The sequence below is a fragment of the Amblyomma americanum genome, chromosome 3 (genome assembly GCF_052857255.1).
Source record: "Amblyomma americanum isolate KBUSLIRL-KWMA chromosome 3, ASM5285725v1, whole genome shotgun sequence".
NCBI lineage: Eukaryota > Metazoa > Arthropoda > Arachnida > Ixodida > Ixodidae > Amblyomma > Amblyomma americanum.
The window spans coordinates 163,570,039-163,588,855 of NC_135499.1; the positions used below are offsets into that span (position 1 = coordinate 163,570,039).

General features: G+C 49.0%; 1 protein-coding gene across 1 annotated transcript; it reads left to right on the plus strand.

The window, feature by feature from the left end:
* On the plus strand, nt 1–13,201 carry LOC144123444 (intraflagellar transport protein 81 homolog). Its single transcript, XM_077656270.1, has 14 exons — nt 1–205; nt 1,612–1,715; nt 3,637–3,817; nt 4,572–4,727; nt 5,758–5,868; nt 6,711–6,795; nt 7,317–7,480; nt 8,364–8,459; nt 9,417–9,557; nt 9,646–9,795; nt 10,331–10,549; nt 11,248–11,334; nt 11,579–11,742; nt 12,780–13,201. The coding sequence occupies exons 1-14, from the start codon at nt 62–64 to the stop codon at nt 13,039–13,041; spliced, it is 2,064 nt and encodes a 687-aa protein (XP_077512396.1). The 5' UTR covers nt 1–61; the 3' UTR covers nt 13,042–13,201.
* Nucleotides 13,202–18,817: the final 5,616 nt, after the last annotated feature.

Genomic DNA, 18,817 nt, shown 5'->3' on the forward strand with positions numbered 1-18,817 from the left:
TTCCGAGGCTGAATCCCGCTGCACTGATTCACCGGCACTAATAGCGCCCTAACGTTCCACCATGAGCGAGCAACTCAAGTTCATCGTTCAGGAATTGAACAAGGAACCGTTCAACAAAAAGCTCAACCTCATCAGCTTCGATGCCTATCGGCCTGACCAACTACTGCAGACGCTGATGGACGTCTTCGCTGAGTTGGATCCCAAGGTTTGTAAGCGTGGCTCACAATCCATAGCATCAATGTGTTCGCTATGATGGGCGGCGTCTATGCGCGTGAATGTTTGTTTGGTTGATTGAAACTCTCTTAGTGGCCCAGTTATTGGGAAAGGTAGTCGGGAGGGAGGTCACATGTGGCGGTCGATGCCGGCAGCGCGCACAAGGACACACAAGGATAGGAGCGTTTCTTTGGCGCGAGCAGGATTCGAGACAATAATCTAATCCTGTAGGCAGCGAATATCTCGGGAATATCTTGGGAGCGGATGCGTTGTAGTCTGACATGCTCCTATAAAATGCGATAAATGGTCGGGCTCACGCTTGTGTCGCATGTAGAACAGGACACTTGTGATAAACGCGAGGCGTCATGTTTGTTTTAACTATTCATGCGCCGTTTTGCAGCTTCACTAGCTGCGGTAGCTGCGTGTTTGCATTCTTAATTTAACCCATATATGCTAAACTTCAGCGAATAAAATATATGGTTACATAAAATGTTTATTACAGTTCAGGATTGAGAATCATCTTTTTTAGGATGTTTTTTTCTACACAGACAAAGCTCGGAAGCATTTGACACCGACTCCAGTGTCGCACTTCTCACCGCGCGGGGTGGTTTTATTATGACAATGCGCGAATTGCGTTGCTTTTCTTGCGGAATCACAACGTGATTGCTGCTGTCGAATCTGCTCACTGCTTCCAGAGAATACCGATCGCTCTTACTGAAAGCACATTACATAAAGTTTTAACAGGGAAAGTACAGAGCTACTGAAGCTATGCTAGCGCGGGCGCGAGCTTTTATACAATTGACTTTCAGAGTTACTGAGCAAAAAAATAAAGTCGTGTTCAACATGTAGAACACTACGCATATATCTTTTAGGCTGCCTGTCTTGGTTACGGCAATGTGACGAGTTTAAAAGAGGTATTATAAAAAAAGAACAATCGTAATTCGCTTTCTACACTGGGGCTTAAACTTCCCTTTAACGCAAATAAGTTTCTGCACGCTCGCTGTCATTATTGGTCACGAGATTTGTTTAGCTTTCCGGGTGGATCAACGGAAAGATCTGTCTCCCATCTGAGGCGGCATAGGTACAGTCCATGGTGGATAAATTTTGTGACACGACAGCAGGTCAGGCTCAACGCTTAGTAGCGGCCGCCCGGCTTTTACGACCCAGTGCTAGTTCACTGTAAGAGTACGAGACCGCTGATTGTACACATGATGGTCCAGAGCTAACACTTTGCCGGCAAAGAACCCCAAATCTGTAGAAAGAGTTAGCGTTAGGACGAAGTCATGCGATGTATGGGTGCAGAAGGAAAAAATTACGGTTCCGAGATGCTCCGCTTGCACTCATAGTTCCCAATGACTACAGTCCCGACCTGCCCACTTTGGCGCTGTACCGTTGCAGATGAAAGCGGATGTGCGCAGCGAAGACCCCGAGCAGTTGGCCATGAAGAACCTCAGTTTCCTTCGGATTCTCAAGTACAAGCCACCGCCCGACATCGCAGGCCGGTAAGCAGTGGCCTGCGAGAAGCGTGCGAGCGGAGCTGGCCGGTTCACACCAGCCGTGCAGCACCGTCAAGTGTTTCAGAGCCTTCGATCAAGCTGGTTCATGTATTATATGATATACAGCATATTTCAGATGGCACATTTCACTGCGCATGTTGAAACTATTTTTTTAATGCGTTAGCATCAGAAGGGTCAGTGCAAGCGGAAATGGCGACCGCCGTCTGTCAATAGTCAGTGGCAGGTGGAAACCTGCCCTCCAGGCTACGAACGAACTTGGTATACTACCTCTGGTATAACGAACCTTAGTATGTGCCACATTGGACATAACGAACTTCGGTGTGCTAACCTCGTATATAACGAACCATAGTATGCCACCTTGGATGTAACAACCTTTCATGTGCTAACCTCGGATTTAACGAACCTTTGTATGCTACCTCAGATATAACGAAGTTTAGTTGCTCAAATGTTTTAGGGGAATCCCCCAGGTTGCAGTAGATTTGTATCATTGAGATACACCCGAGCGCAGCCATACGGCTGCAAAAGAAAGCTATACAGCTTTCTCAGAAACTTCGTTGTTAAAGAAAAATTCGTCCTGATTCGTGGTTCGAACCCGGGACCACCGCTACACCGGAGCAGTCACTCTACCGACTGAGCTAATCGGGACGGCAAGCTTATAGTAGGGCGGGGGCGAATTTATCAATAACTCGAAGTGGAAACAGTGTTGGTCAAATGTTTTAGGAGAATCCCCCCAAGGTGGAGTAGATTTGTAGATTTGTAAAGAGTAATTACTCCCTTATTAACGAACTTTAGTGTGTTAACCTCAGATATACCAAACCCATGTATGTCACCTCGGATATAACAAGCTTTTGCGTCGAGACCTCGGGTATAACGAACGTTTGGCTGCTAGCGCACTCAAACGATCCGCCGAGGACCGTCAAAGAATTTTTTCTATTTTTTAGCACCCTTTTCTATCCACCTTTTTCTCCTGAAAAGTGGGGAAACGAAGTCATGTTAGCAAGAGTCGACTGGTAAAGCAACGCGATAGGAAAATGGCCGTTTTTTTTTTCGTCATTAGGCATGAGCAACAGTCTCAGCCACGCAGCTTCGAGAACACGCCTGAACCGTTTATATACCATTTTCGTGAATGCAGTTAATACAATGTTGTCAAAAAGCAAAACATGACCAAAATCGAGCTCTGAAGTCGTGTATTGGGAAGAGGCCAATGTGCTTTGCCAGCTGCTCCAGTGCTCAAAGATGCAATCACAGGGTATTCGAAGCCTTGGGTGTCCATGGATACGATACGCGCTATTAAAGAGCATTGAATAGCCATTCGTTGTCCACACGACGAGGCTAGTGTAGCCCTCTCAGGTTGATCGCTAACAGACAGAATAAAGTTAACGGAATCGAAATTGCCTTCATCGACCATGACTCCGGCTCCACCTCCCACTTACCTCTACCATCATGAAGAAGCCGAGGAAGGATTAAATTATGAAAATTCAAGGATGCTGACAGTATAGGCTGTGAAACAGAACCGAACCGTGGTTCTGTGAACAGAACCGTGCAGCAGTGCCAATGACTAGAAGAATTCGAATCGGTATAACCGGGCGTAACCTCACAATACAGAAAGATATAATGACGACGTATAAAGAGTTACACCCATGTGAGACATTATATCTGTCGCTGCCGATATCGCAAATTTAGGTCCAGTATACGAACATAGAGGTTCATGAAGTAGCAACCCTCGATGGTACCGTCAGTGGTGCTCGAGATGCATTAAATACCATCACCACCGCCTTCGAGTTTGGAGACAAGCCGTACCATTTCTTGGCCTTCAAAACGCACTATGATGACGCACTGATCTCTTCCGGGCACGTGTCGTTTCAAGAGTTAAACAGGGGCACTAATAACACCGTCGCGCGGCCAGTGGCTCATTCCGACAGGGCCTTGTGGCGGGTGCCAAGGAAGCCGTGCTGCCCGTGCTCGAGTGGACGCTGCGCGGCCTGCCCGAGCTGCGCAAGAGGGCCTACCTGGGCCGATTCCTCGTCAAGGTCGACGTGCCGCCAGAGCTGGACGGCGACGTCGACCTGCAGGCGCTCTACGCCCAGGTACGGCATGCGGGAGACGGGCTCCCAAGCGGGGCATCGCGCTTTCATTGTCTGAGCTTCAAAATGTCTTGTCATGCGTGGACGGCACGAAGGTGAGTGACACTGACTAAAGCCAAAGGGAAGCTTGAATGTATATACGGAATAGCTTGTAAAAAGCGACCACACTGCATGGTGCGCTTTTGACTCAGGAATGAACGTCTAGTTTAGAGGACGCTCAGTGCATATTTCCATTGCATATGATTCAGGTGGCAGCGGCCATGGCGGCGTACCAAATGCACCATTCTTCCATTAATATGCGTAGACACTCTATGTACTCTTAGTGAAGATTCATCAGCACAACGAGGCTCTGCACCGAGGCAACGAGGTAGTTACAACGAGGCTCTCGTTCAACTTCGTAGCATCTAAAGCTGCGTTGACATATAGGCTTCCCAGCCAGCGCTCGCTGGTCGGCCTTGTTCACGCCACTAATTTATTTTCTCTTATGGTGACCCTTTTTTTACGCAAGACGACACTTATCGTCTTGAGAAAGGAATACAAGCTTTACTTTTTTATATAACATTCTATATACACTTGCAAATAGCGTGTTTGTAAGGAATTGTTTCAAACTTCTCACTGGCGAGTTGGCAGACCTTCGAAACGGTAGCCCAATAGCGACCTGAAAAATCACAGCTTCTCACGTGCCAGCAGACGCACAGCTGAAGGAGGCTCTGCAGAGACTGAGCAAAGCGCCTGAGCTGTGTTCTCCCCCGTGCAGTACGAAGCAGCCATGGGGCAGTTCAAAGAGGCGCACAGGATGGGCGAAGCGCTGAAGGCGAGCGGACTGAACACCCAGGAGCTGCGCAAGGACATCGCGCAGATGGAGCAGGAGCGCGAGCAGCTGCTCAAGAAGGTCGCCAAGCTGCGTCGAAAGGTAACAGCACACGCGCATAACCAAGAATATAAATTCATACTCGAATTGCTGTCGGGACTAGGCGGAGGGCTACGAAGCAAGCCAGGCTTGCGTTGCATTTATCGCACATTGTTGGCAAACATTGGCCAATAACAGTGCTGTCCGCTTGTTCCCACAATATTTCTAGGGAAAACTTATCCTACTGAACTCGCCTTTTGACCCTACGCCAAAATGGAGGCCAAACTATTGCGCTTCAACCTTGAACGTGAGGTTCCGCATAAGAAACAATTCTCCTCTGCGTCGAGCCGCCGCGGTCGCTCAGCGTTTGGTGCTCGGCTGCTGACCCTGAAGGCGCGGTTTCGATCCCAGCCGCGGCGGTCGAATTATGATGGGGGCGAAATTCTAGAGGTCTGTGTGCTCTGCGATGTCAGTGCACTTTAAAGAACCCCAGGTGGTCGAAATTTCCGGAGCCCTTCACGACAGCGTCCCTCATAGCCTTAGTCGCTTTAGGACGTTAAACCCCCATACACCAAACCAAACCTTTGCGTCGATGCTTGCATATGATTAACTGAGCACAAAGAAGCGGATCTGCCCAGCCGCAACGAAGCATGACGCACATAGGTAGCAATCCCTAGTGCTTTCATTCAAGATCTGCTAGGCGCCGCAAATTCACGACCTCATGTGAAAATTGCGAGGGACTTCCGAAAATGGTAGACAAGCATCACCCCACAACCGTGACGTCATATAGAACTGAATCAGGCCGCAGGACGCCGTGAATGAGGCGCTGGTTCGTTTGCTGAGTTTCGTGGAAAATAAGTTGCAGGATTTCATGGCGTAATAAGTACTTTTGCCCCGCATTGTGCGGACCAAACGCGTCAGCCAAGTCGCTCTTTGGTCAAGCTGTTCTTGCTTCATTAAAAATCGAATGACCTTCTTCGCAAATCGGTACGCTGGAGTAATACTGAGGTGTTCAGGCTAAGCGTGGATTCCACTGTAATTCTAATGGCCGTCGTTATACCTGTGGGTCGCGCTGGCCCTCCGAAACTCGCAGGTGGAGACGCAGCGGAACAAGGACGTTCTCCTGCAGCTGGCGAGGAGTCTCCGCGAGGAACAGGACAGGGCAGAGACTCTTGCACAGCAAAGGAACAGCCTTCGAGACGCGGTTAGTCCCTTCCGTATAGCGCACGCGAGCACAGTGCTTTAAGGCGACTTGAGTTTTTGGCACCAAGCCGTGCTAGCTGGGTTTACTGCCACGAAGCACTTCCAGCACCCCTGCTAGCATCTTCCAGCATCTCCCTTAACAGCACTGACCATTAACGAATTAATAACTGAGCGTATAGTTCTTGTTTCCTTTGTAGCGTTTTAGCCTCGTGTGTAGCCAACTTTCCTGTATAGCTGCATGGCTACGTCCATATGCATACTAATGAGCAATTACTTCCTTATTTAAAATATACTAAACTGAGATTGCCCAAATACATTAGACGGGCTCATTGTCAAGCTAACAGTCACCAAGTGGAAGCGACAATCACGCAACCTCTGCTTGCAAACAAGTGCTTCAGTATAATTAACCCTACCATCTACCAACCCACGTTTCCATCCGCTGTCTCTTCCCCCGCCCACTGTGCTCCGACATGTAGTCGGCTTTCTACAAACACCCCAGAGTACCCTCTCTACTCTACCCTATCATCCAAAGTCCTAAAGCCATCTCTTCCACGGGCTACCAATACATTTCCTACCGGCGCCACTGTCTTGTTAAGGAAGGGAGTACAGCGAACATATTTGCGTATATTTTCATCGGCAGACAGCTCATAATCTAGGTTCTGCGATGTGTTGAGAACAAAAAAATAAAAAGGATTTTTGCTTATTTGCGTTAGGAATCTGCCTGCCCGAATTATGTATAGCTGGTAGCAAACACTTCCCACCATAAACATAAGTAGCGCCTTCCGCCACCAGTGCGTTTGCATAATACTTTAAGACCTTATACTTGACCCGCTTCATTTGCAGTTGAACCACTGCGAGCAAAAGATTCAGAGGCTGACGCTGCAGCTGAGAGATCTGCAGCATTCTGCAGCTGGTGCCACACCAGAAGGTATTTGCACGCACAAGCTGAGTTCAACGTTAGTGCACTACTGGAATAAAAAATTTCTATACTATTCGGCAACATATGTACATGGCATAAAAATGTATTGTTGCTTTTAGTGTTCACCGTAGAGTCAGGTCGTAATGTTTGTTGACATTCTAAGGTAATGCGTTTAGGTGCGTTTGTTCTGGAGCCGTGTAGTCAAAGACTGCATTACATTTCTGTCACCCGATAATAAACTGAATTTTTTTTTTCGGAGGTCAGTTGGAAGCAGAGATAACCTGCTAGGAAACTTACATGAAAGAACTAGGGAGAAAAATAAGGAAAAACATACAGAGAAAGAAAAGAGCAAATGAAAATAAAAAGAAACAAGGACAATAAAGAAGAAAATTATGGATTTAGAATATTTAAAAAATAACAGGATTTTACGATAACCGCTGTCATATTGCCAGCATACGCTTTGATGCTTGCTAAAAACGATGCCAACAAGAATCAAGTGCTTGTATCCTTCCTTGTTTCTCTCCTGGAAGTCTTGTTGAAGAGACTGGAGGAAGAGCTGCGAGCAAATGGCTACCTGGTGCGAGACAAACTCCCCAAGGAGATCGCCGCTTGCCAGAATGCCCTACGAGACTTGCAGAAGGTGGCCGCCGAGCCAGCGATGGGACAGAACGAACTCAGCAGGCTCAAGGCGAAGGTAGGTGCGTTACCGCAGCTGAGCCATTTCAACTTATAGATTTGCGATGTTACGTTTCTAGGCGATGCAACAGACGACGAGCAAGCGACGACACCGAAGGCTGTCAGAATTCCATCTCTGCAGCCGGGCAGGAAAGAGCGACGCCACGCTCTGCCGTGGCGCATAAAAACAGCCCGCGATACCAGCGCCGCGACATCAGCGCTTTTCATACGCGTCATGTTGAACAAGAAATCAGCAATACGTTCCGCGCGACAGAGGCTGTTATCACCAGAAGAATGTAACACTTAAATGTCAGTGACTCATAGAAATGAAAAGGTTCGTCTTTTTCGGTAGATGGTGCTTTAAACGTTCCTCGAAAAAGCTTTCGTCAAAGTTAGAAATTCAGTTCAGTATAAAAGGGCACGACTTGTCGAATCACCATAAGCGACAATTTTTCAGAAGCCACCTGTGTTGCCAGAGTTCACAATAAATACTTCCGAAGACGTTCGAGGCCTTTCTCTCCTGCCGCGCATGAAGTTACCCGTTGCCTTTCGCGCCGGCACTGCGAGACGGACCAAGTGCAGTGATAAGAGAAGTGCACACTGAAAATATCGAAAATCATTTAAAAATATATATGTGCTCCTAAGAAACAGTACATTCCACACTCTGATCTTAATGAAACAACTTTCGACTTCTTTGCTTAATGAAAACCAGCTGAGGAGGCAACACTTACTGACCACCTCTCGCAGATGCCCACGTTAAAATCCTCAATTTTTCACCCTGCCTTAACAAGCAGCGTTCGCTTGCCCTCTTCTCCCGGTAGTGACCTGAAATTACGTCACGAGGTGCACCTGGTCTGCTGAAGTTTACATATCGCAGCTTTTCTATTGTTTTGACGGTGCAGGTTCAATCTGAGAACCAGGAAATCAACGCCCTCTACGAACAGAAGATGCGAAGCCAGGAAGCAGCGGATGACAAGCTGACGCTCTTCAGGCAACAGGTCGGGTACATGAGTATGCTCTGAAACACCTTCTTTTATCTTCTTTTTACAAATGCAGTGTGAAAAACCAGCGGCTTTCAAAGGATTTCGTGGTTAACGTGTAGCAGAGCCCCCGAAAAATGCACTATCAGAGAAGGCACACAGAGCAACCACGACGCTCACTGTACACACTCTTAAGCTTCCAAAAAATGAATTGCTACTTTTCCAAAACATAATAGCGCGGTTAGCGTAAAATTATCCAAATTTAGAGTTTGACCAGGCTACAATAAAAGCTAAGTACTACATTGCCACTGGTTGACTAGCGCATATCAAACGACTTTTTATTTCCTATAAAATGCGTTCCCCACTTTATCAGAGAAATTTACTATGTACTCCTCGATTTTAGAAAAGTAAGCTGTCCCAACTAATTCTTAAGCAGTAAAAATTATCTGAACTGCGCTAAGAGGCTGCCAGTAACACTACCTGCCAGTATTCTCAATATAATCGCAGCGTTCAATAATGTTGATTGTTTTGATGCGTCACATTTGGTGAACATGAATGTTCAGTCGATAAGACCTCATACTTCCACCATGCAAAGATGACAACATGATCACAGAACACGCTCAGCTAAGTTCACACTAGCAGTCCTCCCTCAGGCGCATTAAACGACATACCGCTTCAAAATAAGTTAACTTTCCAGCACCATATGCATTGTTACCATGGGTACTGAATGGGCATATTGTTATGTTATGTTATGTTATGTTATGTTACGTTATGTAGTTATGTGTACATGTTATATATTTTATATATGTTATCTCGTAGGAACAAGAGCGATCATGTGGCAATGTTTAAATGGGAGCCTTTTTAAGTGTACTGCGTGCATTCAGAGGTGCATCCGTGGAAAGCGCCCTTTCTACACCCACTCCAGCATGCTAACCGAGGAGTGCATCGTCTGACATGTCGAATCATGCACCGCAGGCGGCGGTGATAGCGCGCAAGAAGGAGGCGGCAGCCGAAACGCTCAACGAGCTCCGCCTGCAAGTGGCCCAGCTTGAGGCGCAGCTGCAGGAGAAGCAAAGTCTCGTCTCCGGCGGGGAGCAGGTCCTCAAGGGGGACGAGGTACGTATATGCGAAGAGAGGAGGGCTCTGTGCTGACCACTGCACGCCATCTGACTGGACTTTACAATGCGCAACATGGCGCGCGCAGTTCAAGAAGTACGTGAACGCGCTCCGTGGCAAGAGCAGCCAGTACAAGCAGCAACGCCAGGAGCTGGCCGAGCTGAGGGCCGAGACTGGGGTGCTGGCACGCACCCAGGAAATCCTCACCCAAAAGGAGCGGGAACTGACGCAGAGTCTGGTAAGTGCACCAGGACACACGATGTGGAGGCATCACAAAGCACACCGTAAGTTGCCCGCAGCGAGCATGGCGTCTTGACAAAAGACGTGTGGAATTCATTTATGTCTCCGTTCTTCCATACCATGTATGTAGTTTGAGTGGACGCGCGAGCAACAGTTTCTTCCATGCCATTTATGCCTCCGTTCTTCCATACCATGTATGTAGTTTGAACGGACGCGCAAGCAGTAGTTTCTTCCATACCGTGTATGTAGTTTGAGTGGACGCGCGAACAGTTCAACGTGCGTAAGGGAACTATAGGGGCATGGGCAGTACGACTTTGCGGGACGGTTCGTTCCGCTAAGACTCCTGAAGGCGGCTCATTGTCTAGTTTTTCGAGTAGCGCAAACGCGCAGTAACTGGGGAAGTGCCCCGCAGACCAGCAGATTTACAGTTGCCGGTGAGGAGACACACTCGTATGACCAAGTGAACGGCATACGTCTCCGCTGGTCCACACTTTTGTTTAATCCCAGCGACCATACGGCATGCCGAATTGCAGGAGGCGTTGGAAGAGCGGCACGGCGTCCGCGGCTACCACCGGCTGCAGGGCACGCTGGAGAGCTTGTCCGGCAGCAAGGCTGCGATAGACGAGACGAAGATGGCGACGCTCGAGGACATGTCCGCCATGGTGACCAACCTCAACAAGCGCATCGCCGAAAGGAAGGGGCGCCTGGCACCGGCTATCAGAGACCTCCGACCGCTTAGGAAAAGCTTCCAGGTCGGGCCATCACGGGCACGCCACATGCCGTCTATGCGTTAAACAAATCTAGATCACGACAGAGGATTCCCGCCGAGACCTCGAGCATGAACAAAATAATACAGCGATTCCAAATTTGGGCCAAAAATTGAAACTCTGTGTCGTCCATTTTTGTTCCACTGTTTCAAGCGCTCTCAACATGTAACTTTAAATTGGATTTGAACGCCTTGTCTCCTTTCAGTTTACTTGGGAAGTCTCTCCGTAGCCACAAGCATTCTCATTAGAGAGATGTAGCATAGCGGAGGCGTATACCGGATTACTGGACTCATGCGCACGCGCAGAGGCAGAGGCGGGGCCAGGTGGGGCCACTACGCGTACCCAGCCGGCGTCCGGTAATCCGGTATACGCCTCCGCTATGATAAATCTCTATATCCTTCCATGGCGCGAGTAACCTTCAAGAGGAACCATTCAACGACAGTAAGCGTAGTAGCCTCGATGGATCGCGGTTGGCAAGTGATGCCAGTCTAAGAAATTTGAAACTGCGGCCTCATGTGGCAACGCTGTTACTAAAGACGTAACTGGCAAAATAAAACTCCTAACCTGTCGCCTAGTCACTTAAAGCCACAATGCTAAAAAAGAATTGAGACACCTCCAGGCTTTTGCGCGATTGGAGACTACGTGCCTTTTATAAACGGTCAATGTCTCCTTGCTCCGCACAGGACGTGTCAGCAGAGTACGAGAAGAAAAAGGCAGCGTACGACGCCTGTGCGGCTGGTTTGGAAAGCAGCCTCGCATGCCTGGAGCAGGTGTGTGCTGCCTCTGTTCCATTAATTTTCACGCCCTTAATTGTGCCCATTGCTAGTTTAGCTTCAGTAAACATTCAGCGGAAGGGCAATCGAGAAACATGCGTTTCGTCCCTCGCCATCACCCTTCTGCCTGTGAGCGTTTTGTGCAAAAGCTCACAATACTCCCAACTTGGTTAAAACGGCAGCAGTATAGCGGTGGCTTTTCCCCGCGTCATGTTTCATTTTGGCGGCATCGCACTTCTAGGAGGTGGCCAGTCTCAGAAGCGAGCTGAACAGCGAGGAGTCCAAGCTCAACTTTTTGCAGCACAGCCTTAGGATCCACGAGGTGCAGCTGAACTTCCTCAAGGCGAACGGCGTGCTTGGAAACCCCGCAGCCGAAGCGGGCTCCGACAGCCAGACCTCCCTCAGGTCAGGACCTCCCTCAGGGCCAGACCTCCCTCAGCACGCCACTATTCAGCGCCCGTATCTACAGCTTCTTCAGTTGTAAGCACAACGGCAGCCGAAGCGAAGACGAGATGCTCGCCTTATCGAGACGAACGAAGTATGTTAGCAGCAGAAGGCCAGCAGAAAACCAACGATAAGCCTGCTTATTTCTTGAGGTTTGCATAGGTTATTCAGGTGGATTTCCTTTTTTTTTTCTGCAGAGAAGAGGAGGAAGGCGCCTGAAAGGATTCACTTAACACGAAAGTTAGAAGGCGCTCCCCTATAGAACAACGACGAAGGCTCTCTCCGCGACTCGGTTAATATATGTTTCGTATACCTTGAGCGACCCTGTCTTTCGATTTTTTTCATCGTCAACTGTAACATAAGTCATATCGTCATACCGCTACTTTCCGAAATACTAGGGCTAGCAGTCCTGCATGTCGAGTTATGTTTTAAACAAGAGGAGCATCAAGAATAAGAATTACTAAAACTAGGGTGTTCCCAGTTTTTTCTCTCGGGGTTCGAATAAGCATGTATCAGTTCCGCTGCCTTGCCTGTTGACAGACACCTCACACAAAAGCATGGAGTTTTTTGCATCACTTTTCTCACAGTGGGAGAGAACAAAAATCAAACGCGTGAAATAAAATCAACGTATACACGAAGCATTCCGGGTGATGACACGAACTTAAATCATTAAGTATATCACAAGGGCACGAGAACAAAAACATCGAGACTACTTTGAAGGGCAGGGCAACCTTTTGAAATCGATAAAAACAGTGAAAGCTTGATTATGGACTGCAGATTTACCAACCTGGCCCCTTTTGAAGTTATTGCATCACCATCACTTACAGCTATAGGCAAACAGCCGTAGCTCAAGTGCGGTATGGCACACTCTATTGCCCCCCCCCCCTCACTAATTCGCACATACGAGGAATCTCTGACTAAGCACGTTAGACCTATCCTAAAAATCTTCATACAACACCGGACTTTGTGTTTCACCAAAGACGCTTTCGCTCTTGCAGGACCCGGCTGAGCCAAGAGATCGCCGAGCAAGAGAAAAAAGGCAAGGCTCTGCGGGAGCGTCAGAAGGAACTTCGCGAGAAGCAGACCTCGCTGCGCGCGCAGACCGAGCAGTGGACCCACCTGCAGACGCTACTCAGGGCAAAAATGGCCGCCATCACAGCTTCCGCCGCGTGGCAGCACCATCAGGCAGCGCCGCCACCGCCGCCGGCCAGCGCCGCTGCACGTGAAGACAGCGCTTCGAGAGACTGGCTCGTGCTCTGAGATATAGAAATGGAGCAGAAGCTGGAGTAATGTAGCCGATCATAGCAGTTGAGAAGCTGCAGGTCAGAATCCCATAGAGAAATCTTCGGAGGCTAAAAGAAGAGGGAAACATCGCATATACTCTTTTTAGCGTCAGCTGTCTGTAGCACCCTTGAATTTTTAAGCAACCCAGAAAATTTCCCCTCAATACTGCAGGGGTCGCAACGGTTTGTAATTTACAATTTAGAAGCAATCGGCTGCTAGATCTTTCTGAGTTTGAAGTCTGAGAAAAGTCTTGCTCCTGGTAAATGATTGGAAGCCTTTGGACGGGATAGTTATATATCGCTGATTGGGAACCTATATATGCAGAATAAAGTCTTCGTAGACCAGTGTTGGCATTATGGTATTGCGGCGAATGACACTAAAACCATTATGCACCTGATGCCATTAATAACCCCAGTGTAGTTCAGCTCCGAGCCGTTTAAAGAAAGATTTACGCAATAAATAATCGGTTCGAGAACATGATCGTCATTAAGGCAGCTAATAAATGAATACTTTTCCAGCACTTTAGAGAGGTGCATATTCTTCTACACGTTCTTCAACAGTACATATTCACAATGCGTCTCAGTTAATTGCGTGGAAGCAGTGATGCTCTACATTTTTACGCACTCTACATCCCTGTTTCTTCATAAATACCGACCTGAAGAACAAAAACAAAAATCCAGCAGTAGAAAATGAGGTGCAATTATCTGTTTGCATTTCATATAATATGAAAATATCAGAATGTATTTTATTTCTTCCCAGACGCACTGAGTAACATGGTTCACGGCAAAGAAGTTCTTAAACAGAAGACTAAGGATCCCCCCCCCCCTTGTTTTTTTCGGTAAAGAAAGGAGTTGTAAATATAATCCTAGAACAGAAAGCACCTTGATGTTTGCTTTCTATAAAATCTAAATTACATTGCCACCCTTAGTCCGTTCCAGCCCTTCCTGCTACGTTCAAAAGAATTCTCGGATCCATTATATGAAGAACCGTTTCCGCTTTTTGGTCTCCCGCGCTAAGCGCCTGTGGATGGGTGTACAGTTGGGCTATAAACCCGACGTCATGGTTATAATCAATTAAAGCGGGCCGGCCACAATTGTGTCCCTGCTTGTCTGGTGCCTGAACACTCCTTTCTTTTAGTTAGGAAGCGCGTGATTGAACGAATTCTTATTCGCCCCTGAGAACTCTGACATCCAGAGAACTGATGACATCCGGTGTGACGTCATTAAACGGAAGGCCGCGTACTATTTGGCAAGCCTTCTATGGCGGCACCCCTCAGGTATTTCTTTTTGTCACCGTTTGGATGCTTTTTGAGCTTCGCATTCAATGCATAGTTACATAGAACTTTAAAAACAGCGCCACCAAACACCTACCTCGTATCTCGTTTTACACGGCGTGCGTGCGTGCGTGCGTGCGTGCGTGCGTGCGTGCGTGCGTGCGTGCGTGCGTGCGTGCGTGCGTGTGTGTGTGTGTGTGTGTGTGTGTGTGTGTGTGTGTGTGTGTGTGTGTGTGTGTGTGTGTGTGTGTGTGTGTGTGTGTGTGTGTGTGTGTGTGTGTGTGTGTGTGTGTGTGTGTGTGTGTGTGTGTGTGTGTGTGTGTGTGTGTGTGTGTGTGTGTGTGTGTGTGTGTGTGTGTGTGTGTGTGTGTGTGTGTGTGTGTGTGTGTGTGTGTGTGTGTGTGTGTGTGTGTGTGTGTGTGTGTGTGTGTGTGTGTGTGTGTGTGTGTGTGTGTGTGTGTGTGTGTGTGTGTGTGTGTGTGTGTGTGTGTGTGTGTGTGTGTGTGTGTGTGTGTGTGTGTGTGTGTGTGTGTGTGTGTGTGTGTGTGTGTGTGTGTGTGTGTGTGTGTGTGTGTGTGTGTGTGTGTGTGTGTGTGTGTGTGTGTGTGTGTGTGTGTGTGTGTGTGTGTGTGTGTGTGTGTGTGTGTGTGTGTGTGTGTGTGTGTGTGTGTGTGTGTGTGTGTGTGTGTGTGTGTGTGTGTGTGTGTGTGTGTGTGTGTGTGTGTGTGTGTGTGTGTGTGTGTGTGTGTGTGTGTGTGTGTGTGTGTGTGTGTGTGTGTGTGTGTGTGTGTGTGTGTGTGTGTGTGTGTGTGTGTGTGTGTGTGTGTGTGTGTGTGTGTGTGTGTGTGTGTGTGTGTGTGTGTGTGTGTGTGTGTGTGTGTGTGTGTGTGTGTGTGTGTGTGTGTGTGTGTGTGTGTGTGTGTGTGTGTGTGTGTGTGTGTGTGTGTGTGTGTGTGTGTGTGTGTGTGTGTGTGTGTGTGTGTGTGTGTGTGTGTGTGTGTGTGTGTGTGTGTGTGTGTGTGTGTGTGTGTGTGTGTGTGTGTGTGTGTGTGTGTGTGTGTGTGTGTGTGTGTGTGTGTGTGTGTGTGTGTGTGTGTGTGTGTGTGTGTGTGTGTGTGTGTGTGTGTGTGTGTGTGTGTGTGTGTGTGTGTGTGTGTGTGTGTGTGTGTGTGTGTGTGTGTGTGTGTGTGTGTGTGTGTGTGTGTGTGTGTGTGTGTGTGTGTGTGTGTGTGTGTGTGTGTGTGTGTGTGTGTGTGTGTGTGTGTGTGTGTGTGTGTGTGTGTGTGTGTGTGTGTGTGTGTGTGTGTGTGTGTGTGTGTGTGTGTGTGTGTGTGTGTGTGTGTGTGTGTGTGTGTGTGTGTGTAAAGCCTGTAAGGAGGTTTTAGAATTCGATGAGTTTAAAAGGGCTAAATGTGTGAAACATGCAGGTAAAGCCTGCGAAATCGTTTTGCCCTAGCATTTGAAGTGGCGGCATAATCGCCGAATAAAGCGGCGTCGGCGTTGAGGCTTCTCTGCAGTGCACAGCGACGGGCAGAGGTCCCGATAATAACGTCACATACGACGGCGCTACGTTCAAGTGAGGAAACAGTTGTTTCGTGGAAGAAAACCAACGCCATTGAATGTGAATCGCACTAATCATTGTTTCGCGGCATCGGACAAAGCACAGCAGCATGTAAGCGAAAGCAGCAGACATTTGAAGTTTCGCGATAATGACGTCACAACGAGTTTCCTCGCACATCTCCAATGCAGTGAGGAGAAGCCTGAACATCGTCGCGGATTTAATCGATGATTACGTCACCATTTTAAACGCTAGTGCAAAAATACTTTGCATGTTTTGCCTAGAAGCTCCGTAGATTCGAATTCTTGAATACCCTCGAATTCTCAGAAAACCACTTCAGCATCCCTAGGATGTGCTCAGTGCCTGATACAGCGCAATTGTAGCGACAACATGGACCCACACTCTCTCACGCGTTCTGAACCCTCGAACGAGAATCAGGATTTCATTGATATTCTACAATTCTCGTTGATTCCGGCCAGACACCGTTGCGGCAGCCATCGGATAAACACGTGCATCCACGTTCTAATCAAGTACGTCAAGCTCACTGCTCTTACCCAGGACCTCCTTTCGGCAGACCTGTTCTCATATGTGTAATTTATTACATTATACACCCAGCCACCAGAAATAAAGTCGTGAGAATGATTGTAGGCATAAGCACACACACATAATTTGCATAGCGCTCATTCTTCTGAAAATAAGGTTAAACAATTTGATGCGGCTTGGTTGAAACATTCGGCGAGAGCCGTCATGTTCTAAGCCGCGGCCTTGTTTAGACGGTACTGTTTTGTAGCGATAGCTACATTACGGTAGCATTTCGAGCCTTCAGCGTGGGCACGGTCACGTGGCTCGTCACGTGGTTGGTCACGTGGTGCGGAGCAGCTGCTGCTGCCGGCGGAGCGGCGCGCCGGCGAAACCGAGCTGCGATAGCTGTGCGCATGCGCCATGTCAAGTGGGACGAAGATGAAGGAGGAACGCCCAGAGAAACGGAGCGGCGAAAGACCGACTTTGCAATTCGACTGAGCGAGTTCCACTCGGCCAGCTGTAGCTATCGCGTCACTCCAGGTTTAACCAGAGCTAAACCACCGCCATTTTTTTTTGTTTCCTTTCCACTTCTCTCTCCACGACGGCGTCTCTCCATTTTAGCCCGCTTCTCTTCTTTTCCTGTTCTTCTTTCCCTCCTTCTTTCCCTCCTTCTTTTTCTTCTCTCTTTTGACATGGCTTAGACGCCAAAGCAAGCCAAGCCACTGAAGATGAATAACTTCTACTACAACTTGTTTCAGTTACACGACTTGTTGTTGTTTGTTAACACGACTTCTTGCCGTAAAACAACGCTTTCTTCTTTGTTCTCTTCTTGGATTTGAGTTGATTTCGCTTCGCGCCTACCCGCTGAGGCACCAAGCGGAAACAAGTTAAGGCAATCCAAGCCAAGGAAGAACAACTGCAACTAAAACGGGCTTCAGTTACACGACGACTGGTCGTGGGCTCCTATTAACGGCTCTCGCTGTAAAAGGCTTGCTGGATTCGCTACTGCTCAGGATATTATTAACTATGAATCCAATTTCAGGCCGTCAAGACTCTTTTTCTAAAATGTTATTTGATTTTGAACATCAGCTATATGTACGTATACGTGCTACGTGTTGTACGATTTTGAAACATGTTACGTGCTTAAGTGCATGCGGCGAAGAACTCGGAGCACGAGCGCTTGAGGCGCGCCTTGCATGTGCAAGAAGACGAAGAAGTTTTCAGCTGAAGAGGCCGTCCTTTCGCTGCTTATGCGCTGTCCTAAAGTGGGCTACAACGGACGGAAACATCATATCTTCCTCCTGGCCCCATTTGTTACCATGCATCCCAGCCCTTCCCGGTCAGCTAGCCGCAAAAAGGCTAAAAAAGGTTCGAAGTCGGGGACTCCACGACAGCAAGCCACACCACGAAGCGGCGCAGAGAGGCGGCTGTCACCAGGCGCGACGACGCCGCCCCAGACACAAGGGGCTACTGCGACCGACCAGCAACAGTCAGAGAAGCCCAAGGATGCGACCTCTGCGACACCGCAGGTGACAGCAGCCGGAAAGCGGTCGTCAGATTTGGTTCCTTGCGAGTACTACGCACTCCCACCGCTGCTCCGGCGAGTAACTTACCCAACGCCAACACCTACGCCTCCCGACGTGTCGCCGCCGAAGGCGCTACCGCAGCCGGTGACTCCCACCCTGCCGCCGCCATCCCAGATTCCAGACGGGCGGTCATCGACAACGCCACCTTCACGAGCATCGGCCATCCAGCTGTCATCAGTTCGACTTCGCGATGAGCCGACATCAGGGCAGCGGCAACCGGTACCGACGGCGGCGGCCCAGGGATCGCCGGCTGGGTATCAGGGCAGCCAGCAGAGAGCGTCGGAAGCCGCGATTCCATCTGAGGAACCATCGGCGCCACCGCCCAAGCCGACGAAGGTCAAGTCGCACAGCTCCAAGCTTGGACATGAAAGTCGCCCGACTAGCCCTCCCGTGAAGTTCGCAGAAGAACGACCAGGCGAACATGGTGGTGCATCGCCTCAGGAGGCGTCTTCGGGACAGCAGGACGTCGAAATTGCTTTTTCATCTCCCACGGCCGCTACGGGCGACGTGACGTTCGCTGACAGAGCCCTGCAAGGGGCGAACGCACAGCACCGGCGCGAAAGCGTGATGCTCCGGCGCGAAAGCCTACGGCAACGGCGCGAAAGCGTGCAGCTCCGGTTAGAACGCAGGCGCAAGGACCCGGTTTTCCTCTTCGCGAACCTGATCGGCCCCGCGTTGGATGCGACAATGAGCGCCACGGTTACGGGGCACCTCGACACGGGCGTCAACGAGTCATGGAGCAACGAGGCGAAGGCTCGCGGTCTGCTGTTCACCATCCTCCACTGCTTGGCGCAGGCCTTAGTAAACATCCTC